This window comes from Mytilus galloprovincialis, chromosome 7 (genome assembly GCF_965363235.1).
Source record: "Mytilus galloprovincialis chromosome 7, xbMytGall1.hap1.1, whole genome shotgun sequence".
Classification (NCBI taxonomy): domain Eukaryota; kingdom Metazoa; phylum Mollusca; class Bivalvia; order Mytilida; family Mytilidae; genus Mytilus; species Mytilus galloprovincialis.
This window is the reverse complement of record NC_134844.1, coordinates 61,878,303-61,898,148: the sequence shown is the minus strand read 5'-3', so window position 1 is coordinate 61,898,148 and position 19,846 is coordinate 61,878,303. Positions and strand designations below refer to the sequence as shown.

At 32.8% G+C, this 19,846-nt stretch overlaps 1 protein-coding gene across 1 annotated transcript; it reads right to left on the bottom strand.

The window, feature by feature from the left end:
- Positions 1-172: 172 nt before the first annotated feature.
- LOC143084239 (uncharacterized) lies at positions 173-19,589 on the bottom strand. Its single transcript, XM_076260647.1, has 9 exons — positions 19,298-19,589; positions 15,652-15,712; positions 9,509-9,826; positions 8,680-8,991; positions 7,124-7,159; positions 6,043-6,117; positions 1,752-4,862; positions 1,169-1,719; positions 173-496 (listed from the first exon to the last, which is right to left on the bottom strand). Exons 1-9 carry the CDS (start codon positions 19,325-19,327, stop codon positions 173-175), a joined length of 4,818 nt encoding a protein of 1,605 aa, XP_076116762.1. The 5' UTR covers positions 19,328-19,589.
- Between the last annotated feature and the right edge of the window lie 257 nt (positions 19,590-19,846).

The window sequence follows — 19,846 nt, the reverse complement described above, 5'->3', positions numbered from 1 at the left end:
AATTTTGTAACAGTTCTTTAACAACATCAACGTGTCCTTCCTGACTGGCTATAGACAAAGGTGATGCACCACTATCCTTACAAAGATTGACATCTGGTGAATGTTCTCTAACAATATTAATGTGTCCTTTCGTACAAGCTATAAAAAAAGGTGTTGAACCGTTTTTCTCACATCAGTTTAAATCTGCTGAATGTTGTAACAGTTCTTTGATAACATCAACATGTCCTTCCCAACATGCATACCGTAGAGATGATCGGCATACATAACTACAGTGATTTACCTCTGCTGAATGTTGTAACAATTCTTTAACAATCTTAACATGTCCCTTCCCACTAGCTTCCATCAGAGGTGATGTTCCAATAATACTACACTTATTTACTTCTGCTGTGTGTTGTAAAAGTTCGTTAACAACATTAACATGTCCTCTCTGACTTGCTATAGACAGAGGTGATGTAAGATTATTATTGCACTTATTTATTTCTGCTGTATGTTGTAACTGTTATTTTACAACATTAATGTGTCCTTTTTACAAGCTATATAAAGAGGTGATGAACCGTTTTTCTCACATAGTTTTACTCTTCTGAATGTTGTAATAGTTCTTTAACAACATCAACATGTCCTTCCTAACATGCATACCGTAGAGATGATAGGCCTATATTACTACAATGATTGACCTCTGCTGAATGTTGTAACAATTTTTAACAATCTCAACATGTCCCTGCCCACTTTTTACCATCAGAGGTGATGTTCCAATAATACTACACTTATTTACTTCTGCTGAATGTTGTAGTAATTTTTTAACAACATCAACATGTCCTTCCTGACTTGCTATAGACAGAGGTGATGAACCAATAGCATTGCACTTATTTATTTCTGCTGAATGTTGTTACAGTTCTTTAACAACATTAATGTGTCCTTCTGTACAAGCTATATAAAGAGGTGATGAACCGTAATCCTCACATAGATTTACTTCTGCTGAATGTTGCAACAGTTCTTTAACAACATCAACATGTCCTTCATGACATGTTATAAACAGAGGTGTTTCACCACTATCCTTACAAAGATTTACTTCTGGTGAATGTTGTAACAGTTCTTTAACAACGTCGACATGTCCTTTCGTACAAGCTATAAAAAGAGGTGATGACCGTTTTTCTCACATAAGGTTTACTTCTGCTGAATGTTGTAACAGTGTTTTGATAACATCAACATGTCCTTCCCAACATGCATACCATAGGGATAATCGGCCTACATTACTACATTTGTTTACCTCTGCTGAATGTTGTAACAGTTCTTTAACAATATTAACTTGTCCCTTCCCACTTGCTACCATCAGAGGTGATGTTCCAATAATACTAAACTTATTTACTTCTGCTGAATGTTGTAGTAACTCTTTAACAACATCAACATGTTCTTCCTGACTTGCTATAGACAGCGGTGATGTACCAATAGCATTGCACTTATTTATTTCCGCTGTATGTTGGAACAGTTCTTTAACAACATTAATGTGTCCTTCCGTACAAGCTATAAAAAGAGGTGATGAACCGTTATCCTCACATAGATTTACTTCTCCTGAATGTTGCAACAGTTCTTTAACAACATCAACATGTCCTTTGTGACATGCTATAAACAGAGGTGAATCACCACTATCCTTACAAAGATTTACTTCTGCTGAATGTTGTAACAGTTCTTTAACAACATTAATGTGTCCTTCCATACAAGCTATAAAAAGAGGTGATGAACCGTATCCTCACATAGATTTACTTCTGCTGAATGTTGCAACAGTTCTTTAACAACATCAACATGTCCTTCATGAATTGCTATATACAGAGGTGATTCACCACTATCATTACAAAGATTTACTTCTGGTGAATGTTGTAACAGTTCTTTAACAACGTCGACGTGTCCTTTCCTACAAGCTATAAAAAGAGGTGATGAACCGTTTTTCTCACATAAGTTTACTTCTGCTGAATGTTGTAACAGTTCTTTGATAACATCAATATGTCCTTCCCAACATGCATACCGTAGAGATGATCGGCCTACATTACTACAGTGATTGACCTCTGCTGAATGTTGTAACAATTCTTTAACAATATTAAGATGTCCCTTCCCACTTGCTACCATCAGAGGTGATGTACCAATTATACTATACTTATCTACTTCTGCTGAATGTTGTAGTAATTCTTTAACAACATCAACATGTCCTTCCTGACTTGCTATACACAGAGGTGATGTACCAATAGCATTGCACTTATTTATTTCTGCTGAATGTTGTAACAGTTCTTTAACAACATTAATGTGTCCTTCCGTACAAGCTATAAAAAGAGGTGATGAACCGTTATCCTCACATAGATTTACTTCTGCTGAATGTTGCAACAGTTCTTTAACAACATCAACATGTCCTTCATAACATGCTATATACAGAGGTGATTCACCACTATCATTACAAAGATTTACTTCTGGTGAATGTTGTAACAGTTCTTTAACAACGTCGACGTGTCCTTTTCTACAAGCTATAAAAAGAGGTGATGAACCGTTTTTCTCACATAAGTTTACTTCTGCTGAATGTTGTAACAGTTCTTTGATAACATCAATATGTCCTTCCCAACATGCATACCGTAGAGATGATCGGCCTACATTACTACAGTGATTGACCTCTGCTGAATGTTGTAACAATTCTTTAACAATATTAAGATGTCCCTTCCCACTTGCTACCATCAGAGGTGATGTACCAATTATACTATACTTATTTACTTCTGCTGAATGTTGTAGTAATTCTTTAACAACATCAACATGTCCTTCCTGACTTGCTATACACAGAGGTGATGTACCAATAGCATTGCACTTATTTATTTCTGCTGAATGTTGTAACAGTTCTTTAACAACATTAATGTGTCCTTCCGTACAAGCTATAAAAAGAGGTGATGAACCGTTATCCTCACATAGATTTACTTCTCCTGAATGTTGCAACAGTTCTTTTACAACATCAACATGTCCTTCATAACATGCTATATACAGAGGTGATACACCACTATCATTACAAAGATTTACTTCTGGTGAATGTTGTAACAGTTCTTTAACAACGTCGACGTGTCCTTTCCTACAAGCTATAAAAAGAGGTGATGAACCGTTTTTCTCACATAAGTTTACTTCTGCTGAATGTTGCAACAGTTCTTTGATAACATCAACATGTCCTTCCCAACATGCATACCGTAGAGATGATCGGCCTACATTACTACAGTGATTGACCTCTGCTGAATGTTGTAACAATTCTTTAACAATATTAACATGTCCCTTCCCACTAGCTACCATCAGAGGTGATGTTCCAATAATACTAAACTTATTTACTTCTGCTGAATGTTGTAGTAACTCTTTAACAACATCAACATGTCCTTCCTGACTTGCTATAGACAGAGGTGATTCACCACCATCCTTACAAAGATTTACTTCTGCTGAATGTTGTAACAGTTCTTTAACAACATCAACATGTCCTTTCCAACTTGCTAAAAATAATGAAGAGTAACTTTTATTCGAGCAATGATTAATGTTACTTTTTCTACTAATCAACCACCTGACCAAGTCAACAGAACCAACAACACAACTTCCTCCAAGTGCTTGTTTTTCACTGTATATATCTTGTGTAGCAATAAGTATTTCCTGCTTAGAATGATCAAGTTTGTTTAAATTACCTATAAATCTTTCTGCAAAGGAAGATGATTCCATGTTTCTGTTTGTGAATACTAGGTCTACAAAACCATTCCCCCAATCTCTCAGTAGTCTTTCTATATATCTGTTAATTTTGTTATCAGGTATTCTGATGGCAAATTCTATGTCTGTGTCCAAATCTGCTGTATTCCATAGAAATCTCTCACTAATGAAGGCAGTTTTACCATGTTCAATGAACAGCTGTATCATCTTCTCCCCAAAGTGCTTAGCCAGGATATCAAACAATTTATCATGGATTATTTTATATGTACTGTCTTCCTTGACCACATACGTACCATCAAGTGTGTCAAGTGATTTCTTTAAACTTTTTATAGGTGTAGTTTTTTTCAGTTCACATTCTTCTAGTAAATCATCTATGACTGCTGCCATTTCCCCATCTTTTGTGGTGAAGTTTTCTTCTGTCAATGTGTTATTAAAGATCACACACAGGATCAGACTACAATAAGAAACCTTACCGGCCTTTCCAACTCGGTACAGTTCCACAAGTTCATTTTCAAAAACGCTAAAAGGATTGATGAAAAAATCTTCTATGTTTACATGTTTCTTGAGTTTCTGTTTATGAAATAAACTACATAAAAGCGGGAAAAAATCGTATTTTCCCGATAACTCTGTAACTTTATCAGCATTTTCATTAAAGTACATTTCAGCAAGAGCAACGTTTTCAGCAGTATTAAGTCTAAATTCTTCTGAACTTAAATCGATAGTACATGCTTTGAAAATCGACAAACTGTTGAGTTGTTCGTTTTTATGGATATCTAGTCTACACGTCGACATGATTTTACAACATCTGTCTTCAAGAAGAGATTGAATGTGTTCCAGCCTTTGTGTCCACTCATTGAAAATCTGTTGATTAAGGGTATACCGCCCACAGACGTCATCAAAGACAAATACCGTTTTCCTTCCATGTTTAAACCATTGTCTAATATCTCCAGGATTATCACATGGAATTATAATATAGCCTTGTTCCATCATCGTCAGAGCAACATGACGAGAAAGGAAACTTTTTCCAGTACCGGAATTACCAACAATTGTAACAGAACTTTCTGTCAAAATACATTTCCTCACTTGTTTCTCTGCCGCCGTACCAACATACTTTTTATCTTCTTCTTTCCACTGCTTCAAACGTCGTTCAAACTGTTCTGCAAAAATAAATATATATATAAAAATCAAAGTGCTTGTAAGCACTGAGGGTTAAAATTGGGTCAAATAATCAGTGGGAAGTAAAAATAAATATTCCATTTGTTGTAGATGATTTAACAGAAATTCTAGAAAAAGGGAGATTTTTAAAGATGGCTTTAATAATGACATCATTCAAGAACAGATATTAGATTTCTGCACCTTGCAAAAGTTATGTAATTTTCTTGACAAGTGCAACATTGTTTTTGCTTAAATATCTGATGCAATCTTTACCTTATAAAATGTGACGAATAACAAAGCCTGATACGACCGGAGATTTAGAAACCAAGAATAGTTGGGACAAGTATGGACACAACATGTAAGCTTGACACAGACGTGGATTTGGATTGTGATTAACTATTTGACACAGAATTGATTTGGTATTTGAACTTTGAAATTGGACATTTTTCACCTTTTTGGTACGATATTCGAAATCTTAAATCATGGTTAGACTCAGTATATCAAAGAACTAAAATGTATTAATTTTTTGCTGAAATAAAAAAATACAATAAACTATAATTGTAGACCCTTTGTACCACAAAATTTGTAGAAATCAAACAAAGCTTAGTTTTGGACTCCAATTTAAACTGGCTTGAAAACTAGGCCAAAAATAAATTATCTAAATTAATTTTTGAAGATTCAGCATATCAAAGCACCCCAAAGCACATACATTTTGTTAAAATCAAAATAAGTTTAATGTTGGATCCTTTTGAGAATATTGTGACAAATTTGAAAACTGGGTTCAAAATAAACAATAGACTGTCAGAGAGACAGGAAACCACATTTTTTTTGTGGCCTGTCTTTTTTAAATATCTCAAGGACCATAACTACTGAACGGTAAACGTGACTATCATCAATATTCAACTTGACCTCTATTTTGTCATAAGTAACAACATATCAAAACTTTGAAGGCTTTGGGTTATCGATCAATGAGTTAAAGCACAGTCACAACTGGATACACTATCTTTTTAATCTTTCAAGAACAACAACTCTTGAACGGTGAAAGTGAAAATCGTCAATATCGAAGTTGACATCAGTTTTGCCGTGAAAGTGAAAATCAATAACCTGTGTTGCTTGATATCAAGTAAGATGTCTGTACATGTGCTATATTCAAGTTGTAATATTTTGCTCAAATGAACTTACCAAGTATATTTTTAGGAATGACTTCATCTTGTGTACGAGCTAATTCTTCTATTTTGGCATGAATCACCAGAAAATCTAAAAAACGAGTTACCTTTTATGAAATGGAAATGTAAATACCTTATCATTGTTAATATTTCTTAATGTTTGCATGTCATGTTTAATATCCAATAACACACTTAAATATTGTAAAAAGAAATGCTTAATAAGCCTTTACACGAAGCAATTTCTACTTGAGTTTTCACCATCTATCATTGGAACGAGGTTTCGTTGCAAATTGGCCTTTTAATATTGATTTCTATAAAATTATTTGCTTCGCGTTATGTTGCAAAGCTATAAATTTCATACAATATTCACGCAATCTTATGATAGGGTTAAGGTTCTATTAGTTAAAATGAGATATCAAATTGAAACATGTTCATGACAGAAAACGGTATTAAATATGAAAAATAAGGTTTAAAATAACAGTATCGATTCATGAACTAATTAAAAGCATTGCATCATGTTGAAGCGCTTTATACTATTGAGTTGAAGTTGAAGTTCCAGTTTGAGTTAAGAGCCTAATCAGTTTGTGGGTTGTTTGATGTCTTATTGGTGGATACCAGATATCACCTTTATTTGAAGTTTGAAAGACGAAAACTCTTGCCGTGTAGAACGCCACATGCGCGGTGTTTGACATATTTGACACGTAAAACAATACAAAAATAGAAGCCAAACCATAATCTAAATTCTTAAATTGTGTTTTTAGTTTGCCTCAACTTTGTCTCAATTCCATGTACGTCAGTTTCAAACAACTGTTCACAGCAATATAAGAATAGTTTACTATTTTGAACTTATAGGCTTATGTAGTTCAAAAAGCACTAGCGATTGTGTGTATCATAAACTGTCTGATACAAGCTAATCTGACCTCAAGAGCATATGGTGTATTTGTTTGAAATCATTAAGATTTAACAAACAAAAATATCTGGTTGACATGCTCCCATTCTAATAGCATGAATAGTAAGATCTGCAATGAAAATAGTTTTGAAGGTCAAACAATTTATAGAATTCAACAAAAACTTTATATCATAAAAGACATGATTACCTCTTTCTTTCTGTCTCTCTCTGAGCTTCAACATTCCTGAAACAATACAAATTAATGAAACACTATCAATTATTCAAATACCTATCAATCAACAATTTCAAATATTCATTATTTTCTTCAAGCAATGAAATCAATAATATAACAAAATTGCAGTTTGAAATTGTAGACGATTGGAATCAAATAAAGGGCCACTAGTCATAACTTTCTATTTACAACCAGGTATTTTGGATAGTGCATTACCACTTTGATGTAATCAAAGAAAAAATCAAGCCATGTTTGCTGATTATAAGCTTGTGAACTTAAATACAAACATCAGTATGAAATATCTTATTAACAACAATTATATATTCATTGGATTTCTTTGTATTCTTTGTTCTCCTGATATTTATGTCATTTTGAAAGCAAAGGAGTAGGTCTGGTAAGGGCCGATTTTGGCCTCAAATTTCAGGTTAATCTGACGAAAGATTTTGGGCACTTTTTAAACACTTAAGTGTCTATTTCAATTGATTCAATTTGTTTATGTGAAAGATTTTAACTGATTTAGCCATTAAAAACGATTCAAGCTTAAATATGAAATATCTATCAAATATGCCAAAAAATGTCACTTTTCAAATGGTTTTTGTCAAAAATGAAAGTGGCCGCATCCGTGTTCATCCTCAACATTTAGGTACCAGTATTGTATTACAACTACAGTTTCCGGTGCATGTCAAAACATGGAGGGAAACAAAATAGTGCATTTTTTTCTGAATTTTTTTTCTGAACACATTTTTTTTCTGTTTGATTATAGGTTTATGCTGAGTTGAAACATATATATTGACTTTTAAAAAATCTTGTATCTTTTGGGGGATATCAATCCAGGAATGTGGAAGGATATTATATTTACTGGAAGTGGTGCGACCTAGTAAAAACAGCAAAGAGAAAGTAGAAAAAAAAATGTTTTGACTTCAGGTTTACATAACTTTTTATTCTTCGTGGCATGACCCAGTTTTTTTTATTAAATCACAATTTCACATTAGTACATACATGATATGAACATGAAATTTGTTTTCTATGTAGCATTTTTTAGTTTTTTGATTTTCAAAGATCAGCTGTTTTGCATGTAAGCCTATGGAGCAGTCAATTATAAGACTGCAACCTTTATATATGATATGTATTATCATCAAATACAACTTACATTTCAATATTATGAATGAACACGAATGCGGCCACTTTCATTAAAGAAGGAAACCGTCTAAAATTTAACTAAAATGCTAAAATTGTGAAGATTTCAGTAATTTAGCATGACTTAATGATGCCCAATATATGTGCATTGTATTGTCAAAAACAGCCCATATTTATGTAGCAGAAGCATTCTACTTTCCAGTAAATAGCTAAAAGATTACATTATCACAATTTTGTAAAACTGCTATATTTTGGGGCCAAAAAGGGGTCTTACTGAACCTACTCCTTTGTGAACTTCAAATGATAGTGAAATTTTGGCAATATAAGTCAATGCATTAGTAACTTTTAAACATTTTTTTAAGACCATCAATAGTTTCAGAATGTGTTGTAAATACCTATTTGACACATCTGTATATCATGCTCTGGAACTTGAGTCTTCTCCAAAGCAGAAGCCAGCTCATGATATTGCCCATGTTCCAGAGCTTCAAGAAGGTGTTTGTATGCATCTTCTCCTTTGCGAAATAATTTGTTGTATAAGATTCTATTGCTATCTTGTCTAGAAAGAGAAGAATTACAAATTTCGTCCATATCTTCAGTATTTAAGACACCTGCCTCATAGAGGTGGTCAGTTATATCTGTTTTGCAATCAGTATCATGGACCAACATCGGGTAATTCTTCTGTACCTTTACACTGTGTTTATGGAAAACTGAAATATAAGAAAAATTAGAGAGGAATACATTACTATGAATATGGTGAAATGTATCACCATGATAACTTGAAAATATTGATAATTTCTCATAACATGTATAATTTACCTTTAATTTTGATTGACTTAATATATTTCCAAAAATGTTATGGCTAGTTTTAGAAATTTATTGAAGAATTATGTATATATATATAGGGTTTGATATTTAAATATATCAGTTTATATTTTTTTCTTACATTGAAAATTATTGGATCATGGAATCTGTGTTTGCTCTTATTGATTGAAAAACAACTAGGCTGTTGTCTGCTCTATAGTGGGGTTGTTGTCTCTTTTGACACCTTCCATATTGTCATTCACAATTAATAAGTAATGGATTTGAAAATTATGGATTGTCTAGACAACTTTTACTGTTATAATGGTTATAAAATTAATTATAAAAAGCTAATGGCTGTTTTTTTGCAATTTTCATGATTTTAATCTGGTAATGCTATTTTTAATTTTTTCAGAAACTACTTACTAATGTCATTACAATCGATATGTTCATCAATGCTTTCAGTATAGTGCATTCGACGAACAAGTCTTTGAACATCACTATTGTCTGGGTCTGATTCTTGTAAAACATCCTTCAAAACATGGAAGGTAGCATATGGACGTTCAGTCAAGATATCGAGTAAAACCCTGTTACGTTCACTCTGTGTGGTTGGTTTGGTAATTTCTTCCCTGTCCTCTATCATCAAAACACATCTGGAAATCAGGTTATCTAGAACCATCTTGTCGAGAACAGTTGTATGTAGTAAATCATCATAGTAAGGGAAGAGGCCATGCTGTTTCTCATCTGAAATAATACAACCTGCAATAGTTGGCGCTCAAGATATAATGAGAATACAAAAGAGAGTCGAAAGGTACCAGAGGGAAATTCAAACTCTAAATTTAAAAATTTTTGATTGAGTTAAGCCTTCCACTTGATGTTTGATATTCTATCGTGTGTTTTTCTATGTTGTGAAGTTATACTATTTTTTCAGAAAAAGGGAACAGGTTTGGTATCATTAAAACGTTTAATCCCGCTGCAAAAGTCAGGAATCTGATGTACAGTAGTTGTCGTTTGTTTATGGAATTTATACGTGTTCTCGTTTCTCGTTTTTTATATAGATTAGGCCGTTGGTGTTCCCGTTTGAATGGTTTCAAGCTAGTCAATTTGGGGCCCTTTATATGTTGTTGTTTGGTGTTAGCCAATGTTCCGTGTTGAAGGCCGTACCTTGACTTATAATGGTTTGCTTATATAATTGTTTCTTTGGATGGAGAGTTGACTCATTGGCACTCATACCACATCTTCCTATATCTTCTCATAATTAGAAATAAACTGACAACGCCATAGTTAAAAAAAGAAAAAGACAAACAGATAAAAATATAGTTAAAAAAACATGACAACTGAAGCAACAAGAAATCCACAAAATACTGGGGGTAACTTCCACATGTAACACCTGTTGTTTTGCTCAAGTTATTACAAACCCTGTAATAAGATGAATTCGGTAGGTCATATTCAGGGAACGGGGGACAGGATTGCGGCGATGAATTTGGAATTCATCCGCTATCATCTCTAAATGAATATTCCATAACGGTCAAACAACTTGATATGACTTATAAAATTTAGTAAATGGCAGTTTCAACTTAACAACTTTGAACTCTTGGTTTTAAAGATTACTTCTTAGTCATGTTAGTAGCAACCCTCTATTTGGAAAATCATGAAACGAACTACAAGCCCTGGAATATCATATAAATTGGTTGACACATATTGCATATGAAGGCGCTGCTAGAAAGGTGCTACATAGAAATTGCAAGTTAACAATTGAAAGTGAAATATTTTTTTTTTGTTCAACAGATTGTCAATTTGAAAATGTAAATCAAGATATGAATAAAACTATCTTTATTTGTTGTATCCTTTATCTTATAAAGTTGGATGGAAAAGATGCAATTGGTTCATCAAATTTTGAATTATTTAGTGAGAGAAAATAATCGTTACAGTAGAGAGTAAAGTTGAACGATACAACTAACTTTTCCTTCTAAGAAGATTCTGTTTAAAGTCAGCTTCATGTGAACAACGAAACAAATCGCCACAGTTTGTTCCCTTTGAATGCCGATTGTAAGTTAAAAAACACGTTCTACTAACATCACAAATTTGTTGTCATTAAAAAAATGTTTGTTTTCTTTTCCTTTTAGGGCTTTAAATCAAACATACAGCTACGATAATAACCTCAAAATAAAACCCAATCTCCCTATTGTGTTATGGAACCTTATTCTAAAATTTAATAGAGAGGAATACACGAATACACAAAACCAGGTTCAATCAACCATTTCTTAAATCTTAAAATGTCCTGTACCAAGTCAGGAATATGGCGTTTGTTATCTAATAGTTCGTTTCTTTGTATTTTGCATTGTTGTTTGTCACTTGTTGCTCTTCAGTGTACTGTTGTTTCGTTGTTTTCCCCTTATGTGTTTCCCTCAGTTTTAATGTGTTACCCGCATTTGTTTTCTCTCAATTGATTTATGACTTTTGAACAGCGGTACACTACTGTTGCCTTTGTAATAAGTTATTTTCTGTTTTATTTGCCCCTTGTTGGCCTCTTACACTGTATTACTTAAACACCCAAACATAATTTCCATCCTTTCTATTGTGGTATGGAACCTTGCGCACAACTTTAATAGAGATTTAAACACTTTTTCTCAAGATATTGTCTGCAAATCAAAATTACAATAGTTTTCAAAGGTAGAAGGCTTATAATTGTATACGCCAGATGCGCGTTTAGTTCACATAAGACCCATCAGAGTCGCTCAGATAAAAAAGTTAGAAAGTCTAGCAAGTACAAAGTAGAAGAGCATTGATGATCCTAATTTTCAAAAAGTTGTGCCAAATACGGCGAAGGTTATCTATGCTTCGTATAAGTAAATCCTTGGTATTTCATACTTTTATAAAACGGCTATGATAATAACCCAAAAAATCAATCCTAACCCTCCTTTTGTGATATGAAACCATGTGCTAAAATGTGTGTACAGATCCCTACACTTAGTTTAAGCTAAAGTCTGCGAAACAATTTATTGTCTTTGGTTCAATAAAACATGCTTCTTTTTGGACCCTTTTGAACCCTTATTACAAAACGACTACGACATTTTCCTCAAAAATCAATCCCAACCTTTGTAATTTGGTATGGAATGGTGTGCTTAAAATTTAGAGAAATCCTTACACCCATACTCCAGTTATAGTGTGTGAACCAATTCATTGTCTTTGAACCTGTACACAATTCTTGTTTAAGACCCTTTTGAACCCTTATTACAAAAAAATTACAACATTATTCCCTAAAATCAATCTCAACCTTTTTATTACGGTACGGAACATTGTGCTTAAATTTTATAGAAATCATTACACTTATACTCAAGTTATAGTCTGCGAACCAAATCATTGTCTTTGAACCTGTTCAAAACGCTTGTTTTGGACCCTTTCGAACCCTTATTACAAAACGACTACGACATAATTCCCTTAAACCAACCTCAACCTTTCTATTATGGTACGGAACATTCTGCTTAAATTTCATAGAAATCCCTACTCTAATACTAAAGTTATAGTCTGCGAACCAATTCATTGTCTTTGAACCTGTACATAATGCTTGTTTTGGACCCTTTTGATATCTAATTACAAATTACTACGTTATTTTCCAAATAATCAATCCCAATCTTTCTGTTTGTGTTACATTCTTATGTTGTGTCGTTGTTCTCTTATATCTAATGCGATTCCCTCAGTTTTAGTTTGTAATCGATTTTTTTCTATCGATTTATGATTTTTAACAGCGGTATACTACTGTTGCCTTTATTTTTCTAATATGGTATGGAACATTGTGCTCAAATTTTATAGAAATCTTTACACTTATACTCAAGTTAAAGTGTTCGAACCAATTCGTTGTCTTTGAACCTGAACATAATGCTTGTTTTGGACCCTTTTGACCCCTAATTACAAAACGACTTTGACATTTTCTAAATAATCAATCCCAATCTTTCTATTATGGTATGGAATATTGTGCTTAAATCTTATAGAAATCCTTACACTTATACTCAAGTTATAGTCTGCGAACCAATTAATTGTCTTTGAACCTGAACATAATGCTTGTTTTGGACCCTTTTGACCCCTAATTACAAAACGACTTTGACATTTTCTAAATAATCAATCCCAATCTTTCTATTATGGTATGGAACATTGTGCCTAAATCTTATAGAAATCCTTACACTTATACTCAAGTTAAGAGTCTGCGAACTAATTTGTTGTCTTTGACCCTTGACACAATGCTTCTTATGGACCCTTTTGAACCCTTATTACAAAACTATGATGAGTTTATTTATAGAAATCCTTACACTTATATTCAAGTTACTTGTAAAAAATGCCACTGTAAAAAATGCTTCGCTTGACCCTTTTAAACCATAGTTACAAAACGAGTACGACATTATATCCCAAAATCAAACCCAACCTTTCTATTGTGATATGAATTATTGTGCTTAAATTTTATAGAAATCCTTACACTTATACAGCTGCACTTATACTCAAGTTATAGTCTGCGAACCAAATTATTTTCTTTGACCCTTGAGAGAATGCTTCTTATTGACCCTTTTGAACCCTTATTACAAAACTATGATGAGTTTATTTATAGAAATCCTTACACTTATATTCAAGTTATAGTTATTTTCAGCGAACTAATATAAAATATCGGACGCCGACACAGACATTGCCATCGCATAATATGAACACAAACAAATTTATGGTCGTATAAAAATCAAAATACGCATTTGGAATTAAGCATATAAAAAAGATCCAAACAATTCATCTGTTTCTTCAAAAAATCAAACAAGGTTTAAATTTGGATCGCTTAAACGTTAATGTGAATCAATTTGAAAACAGATCTTAAAAAATAAATCCAAATACACAAGAAGAGTCAGCACACGAAAGAACACCAATACTTCATTTTTTTTTATGAAATCGAACAAAGTTTGATTTTGAAACCTTTTTGACCTAAATATAGATCAATTTCAAAACAGGATAAAAAATTCGAACTCCAAATATCCAATTGAACTCTGCTTATTATAGAACCCAAAGAACTTAAGAGGTTGAATTAAACCCAAATGAAATCGCTAAAGAAATAAGTAATTGTCATACAGCATTACAAAAGTATTGCCATTGTCCCTTACGCCGTTAAGGTTATAACCCTGAAAATTATTCCTAAACTTTATCTTATGGTTTAACACCTTGTGGCACAATCAAATTGAAATCTGTAGACTTCAACTCAAGCTACTGTCCAGATACTAGAAAGTCCTAGTTTTTTTTTGGCCACTTTTCGGCCCCTAATTTTTAAATAGTTTGCCATGATCCGAAAATCAATTCCATTGTCCTGCAACATGAAAATTGCATGTTTAGGTGCCTTTTGGACCCTTAATTACTACAAAGCTACAACAATAACCCCACAATGAATTCCCAGTCTTCCTATCGAGGTATTGAACCTTGTGTTTAGATTAAGTAGAGATCCATACACTTCTACTCATTTCTAATAACATTGTCTGTGAATCAGAAACATTTTCCTTTTTGTTAACCGTTTTTTGGTCCCCTTATCCCAAAACAGCTACGACAATAACCCAAAAATAAATCCCAACATTTCTTATGTTGTATAAAAACTTGTGCTTAATTTGAATAGAGATCAATACGCTTAAACAGTTTTTGTCTGTAAACCAACACTAATTGTGTTTGGCTCCTAGTTATAAAAAACCAGCTATGATAATCGCCCGCACAATCAATCAAATCCCTCCTATTGTGGTATTGCTCCTTGTGTTAAAATTTCATAGAGATCCATACAATTATACTCAAGTATTTATTGTATTGAAGCAATTTATTGTCTATGAACCAGTTAAAATGCTTGTGTTTTCCTAATCCTATGTATAATTACAAAAATACTATGACACTAAAACCTAAAAATAATCACAACCTTCCTTTAGTTGTATGGAACCTTGTGCTAAAATTTCCTAAAGGTCCATACAGTTATATTCAAGTTAGTGATGCGAACCCAAGTGTCATCTGTCGCCGACGTAGACAACACCATAGCATAATATAAATGCTAAAAATTTTTGGGTCGTATACAAAATTAAATCCTAACTACCTCAAGAGCTAGCCTGCGAGATATAAACAAGTCACCAAATTAACGTTATGTGATAATAGCTCATAACGTTTTAAAGTTATTGTGCGAAAACTGGGAAAAAAACCTTATTATGATTTAAGCCCCAATACTGCACAACGTAAAATCGGAATCTTTTTAAATAGAAAGGGAAATTAAGTCAATATTTATTAACAGTACACCAAACTAACATAAAAATTGCTCAAAGCATTTCCGAGTTATAGTCAGAAAACTGGAAAATTCCCCATTTTTTATTAGAAAAAAAATCACATGTAAAATTCGGAAATTTTAAATTTATAAAAATCGAAAGGAAGGTTATGTCAGTAGATATTAACAATTCGTCTAAGTTTCATGATGATGAAAGTTTTTTTTGTGTGGTATTGTCCAAAGTGTTGACAACAAACAGACGGACGAAGCGAAAAAGTGCGTGCTATATAAAAGTTAATTCAATCTATATTACCTTTTATCACAGTTTGTGTTTGTTCAGACTCTGGGTCTTTTTGTGGATCTTTGCCTGGTTTCTGAAAAACATAAGGATATGTGCATGATGTAATTGAACATCTAATAATATTTAAATCATATTAATTGATGTTCAAAAGTGATGATACGAGTTTATAATGACCATGGCTGGCTATACAACACTCGCACGATCGGCACTTAAAAAGTGTGTATTGTAAGGTCGTAATTACTGATATTAAAATATTCATCAAGTACCGGCATGTACTTATTTTATCTCTTCTAGAACAATAACTAAAAACACTTTTTTGTTTGTTTCTTCAACTTGTTCAACATGTTTTAAATGTTTTGTTAGATATATATATGTTACAGACATGAGGGTTATAAAGCTTTTAAGAAAGTTATTTCCCATTCAATTAACATTTCAAAGCGACATAATTCTTTTACAAATGGTTGATATTTTCAACTATAAGAGAGATTGCTTATGTTAAACATTTCCTTTACAATATGGCAAGAATTGTACAAAAGAGAGCACTGAACATGCAATTTTCCATTTTAAAAATATCATTGCCATTTCGAAGGGACATAACTCTTTCAAAATTATTGATCGTCGCTGATTTTCGAACTTATCAGGGACACTGCTGATTTAAATCTACTAGTATTCTAGTTTCATATGACTCTGGCGAGAAATACAAACATGAACACGGTGAAAGTGCTTACAATGCAATTATCCATAAATAGTTAATACATATGTTTCCAAGAGCCTGAACCCTTTGAAATAAAATAATTTATTAGGTCTGGTTTTCGAACTTGTGTGAGACAGTGGTGATATAAACCTATGATATAAGTTCAATAAGAATTGTACATGTGAGAGCGCTAACAAATCAGACCCATGTACAAACATTTGGTCACTTCTGGGTCCGTGCATCACAGGCCTTTGTTTCTATCAAAGGGACGATCAATTATCAACGTATATTTACGAGAAGGTACCGAACTACCTTTTCACCTCTCCGCATCGAAACATTGTTTTGCTATCAATTAATTTTTAAGTTTCTTGTTCGTTAATATACGTTCTTAGTGGCTCTTCTCATAGATAGAAACAAGTTCCTGTGGATTTCCACCCTCCCACATACATCTCTGGTACCCAGACCGGAGTTTAAACTAGAATGGGTACTTTGAGGCTCGTTTTGGTCAAAGTTGCTACTGACTTTAACCTGGTGATTTATCTGCTGATAACTCTTCAGTTTGTCTGTTCCCAGCGAGCAGTTCGATGGTTCTGTCCGAGGACTACGGCTTCATCCAGAATAAAAATAGATTCTGCCGTGTTTTTACACTTCCTCGTGTTGGGGTTGGGATTGTCCTTGTCAATATTGTTTTGAATACGTTAGTGACATATCTCCATTAATCCCAATAGGGTGTGTACAAGGATTCCACTGTACCCTTACAGCTCTCGAGGGTTGCTCCGTAAACGGAGCAATCTACGTACATAACATATACATATGAAGTCTTGAAAGGCTATATATTCTAATTTATTTTTACTTTGACACCTTTTAAAAAAAAAATCTTTCAAGGCGTCATACATTTGTACTTATTTGGACTGGTGGTTTTGCAGAATTTTTTAGGTTACAAAAGTGTCCCCTCTAACATTTGCCAACAAATTGTACATTTAAAAAAAAAAAAAGCTTATCAGATAAAAAGACCGTAAATTTACTTGGATGTCTAGGAAACCTTTTTTGTCGGACAAGTAAAATTTACAGAAAAGGGAACTGGGATGAAATTTGAAAAAAGTAGGACATGTGTTTTGAATAAACAAAAGTTTGGATGACAATTTATGCAAAAAAGTCAGGATAAACTAATAAAAAAGAGGCAGGATAATAGAGTAAAAGATAAAAACGCAGCAGGACAGACATCACAACTAAAAAAATTCAGGACAAAAGTTTTCCTCATAGTCCCCCGTTCTCCTAAAAATAAAATTGTAGCTCCCTTAACTTGTCAAAGGACAACCCATTTAAGTTACCAATTTTTGTATTGATATATTATATTAATCCGTTCCAAATAAATGAATTTTACACTTCCGCGTCTTTGGAGGGTAACAATGTCCTTCACTGCCAGGCGTCAATCGGTCATTTTCGGCTGCCGTTCAGTTGCAAATTCCAGAATTTTCAGATGTAGGTGGTCACTGACTGCCTAAGATGGTGCCCGCAAATAAAAATCGTTACCGGTATTTTGGGACAGAATTTAAACGTTACAGAATAGTCAAAACTTGTCAGTTTTTGTTTATCGAAAATATAAACTATATCGTCATTCACCTAAATTAACCCGTAAACGTCATTTTTCGATATTCTTTGGCAAAACAAAGTTCCCTGTAGAATATTTAAATTGATTTCAGTAAAATCAGGAATTCCTTAAAATTTGAGATGTTATATGAGACCAAAATAAGTCTCTTTATAAGAGGTCCTAATCAATTGCATGCCACAGGTTTCACCGCACATGGAAATTTGACTTTAAATTTATCTATACGTATTATATAATATCTACCATGAGTACAGACAGCTTCAATAATGAGTTAAAAATATGAAGAAATCCATGCAGAAAACAAAATGTATGATAGATAACAAAATGCATCCATATTTCCAGATTATAAAGCAAACTGAATGCATAGATGTATATTGCGATTGGTTTGTACAAGGATTTGTATAGTAAGAATCTTACTATACAAATCCTTGGTTTGTACAATTTGCATAAGTCATATAAAATAAAAATAGAAATTTATTGGGATTCGCAAAAAGGTTATCATCTGAAAAATTATGTACATTCCCAAGTTATAGATAAAATAGTCGAACTTTAAAATGTATATTCAAATAGTAGCTGTTAATATACAATTTTAACTGTCTTCTTCTATTCACAGTCAATTTCAAAAACAATCCTTAAAGTTTGATGACACGGCAGTCAGCGGTCTTAGGTTCACGTAATGCTTTTCTCTTCTTTTTTTTTAACGAAAGCAAATTGTTAGACAAGTTCGTGCGTATGGTTAATAAATGACTGATAATTCAACCTCTATGTAATAACTATCATATTGCAGTGATACAAATCAGTATACTCTGGTTTGTTGTTATATATTATATTAATATTTGTATATAATAGTGAATATTTAACTTTCATCCATTTTTATATCATTCTATTCTACTAGATAATAGGGCCGTGCAAGTGCATGATGGACACTATTCTGTAATAATTCAATTCAAATAGATTGGATTTGAGTAGGCATTCATATTTTCCCGATAAACGTTCTTGACATATTCATCCGCATGTATTTATACAAATTTTTTTGTACGTGCACATAGATATTAATGATTTTTACTTGTATATATATATTTCAAACGACAAAACATTTTCATATGAGTAATTTATGTTCGAAAAAAAATATTTGTATGAGTATTCATTGAAGAAATGAATTTATAATAAGCGAAAAGGAATGATGTTTGCACTCGATAAAACCGTCCGCGTATTTATAGATCAGTTACCAGGCCAAAAAAAAGTTACGTTAGTAAAAATCTCTGTCACGGTCATCGCGATGTAAAATCATATTAAAATAAAATGTCAGACAAAATGTCATTCTCAAATCGTTTATATTTTTAATCAACACTTACGATTGCTTTTCTTATAGTACCTGTAGCCATTTCGAATCTGTAACTGCAACAGTAAATTAACAATTCTTCCTCCAATGAAGGAGCACCTCATATGAGGATAAATCTTCTACTTAAAGAAATCTTGATTTATCCTCGCGCTAAAAATGTTAGATACAAATATGACGAGTAATCTCCATAAATCATAAAAGTTAATCTATTCAAACATTGAAAGTGTTATGTGTACGCCAAAGTAAACAACAAAATACTGATCAGCTTTGCTTGGCCGGTTATTTCCACTTTATGATCAGTATAATCCGAATATTCCTGAGTCGAATAATCCAGTCATTGTATCACCGCTTACTAAAGGACAACGAGGCGTGCTAAACTTTTCTAGTGATTCCAAGAATTTCAAAAGGAAGTAAATAAGCGAGAGGCGATAGTATCCGAAACTGGATTTCATATGATAAGTGTTTGCGGAAATATTTTCACTAAAACTATTCAGTTTATTATAAATTTCTATATTGAAAAATAGAAAAAGAAGTCGACAAAAATTTCACCAGTTTATTTTTA

Bases quoted from the DNA above. Each gene is read 5' to 3' on its own strand.
- LOC143084239 (XM_076260647.1), bottom strand. From the start codon at position 19,327: ATGGCTACAGGTACTATAAGAAAAGCAATC. The intron at 9,827-15,651 runs GTAATATAGATT...GTATTATTTCAG, and splicing joins AACACAAACTGTGATAAAAG to ATGAGAAACAGCATGGCCTC. The intron at 497-1,168 runs GTAAACCTTATG...GTAAAATAACAG, and splicing joins TGTTACAACATTCAGCAGAA to TTACAACATACAGCAGAAAT.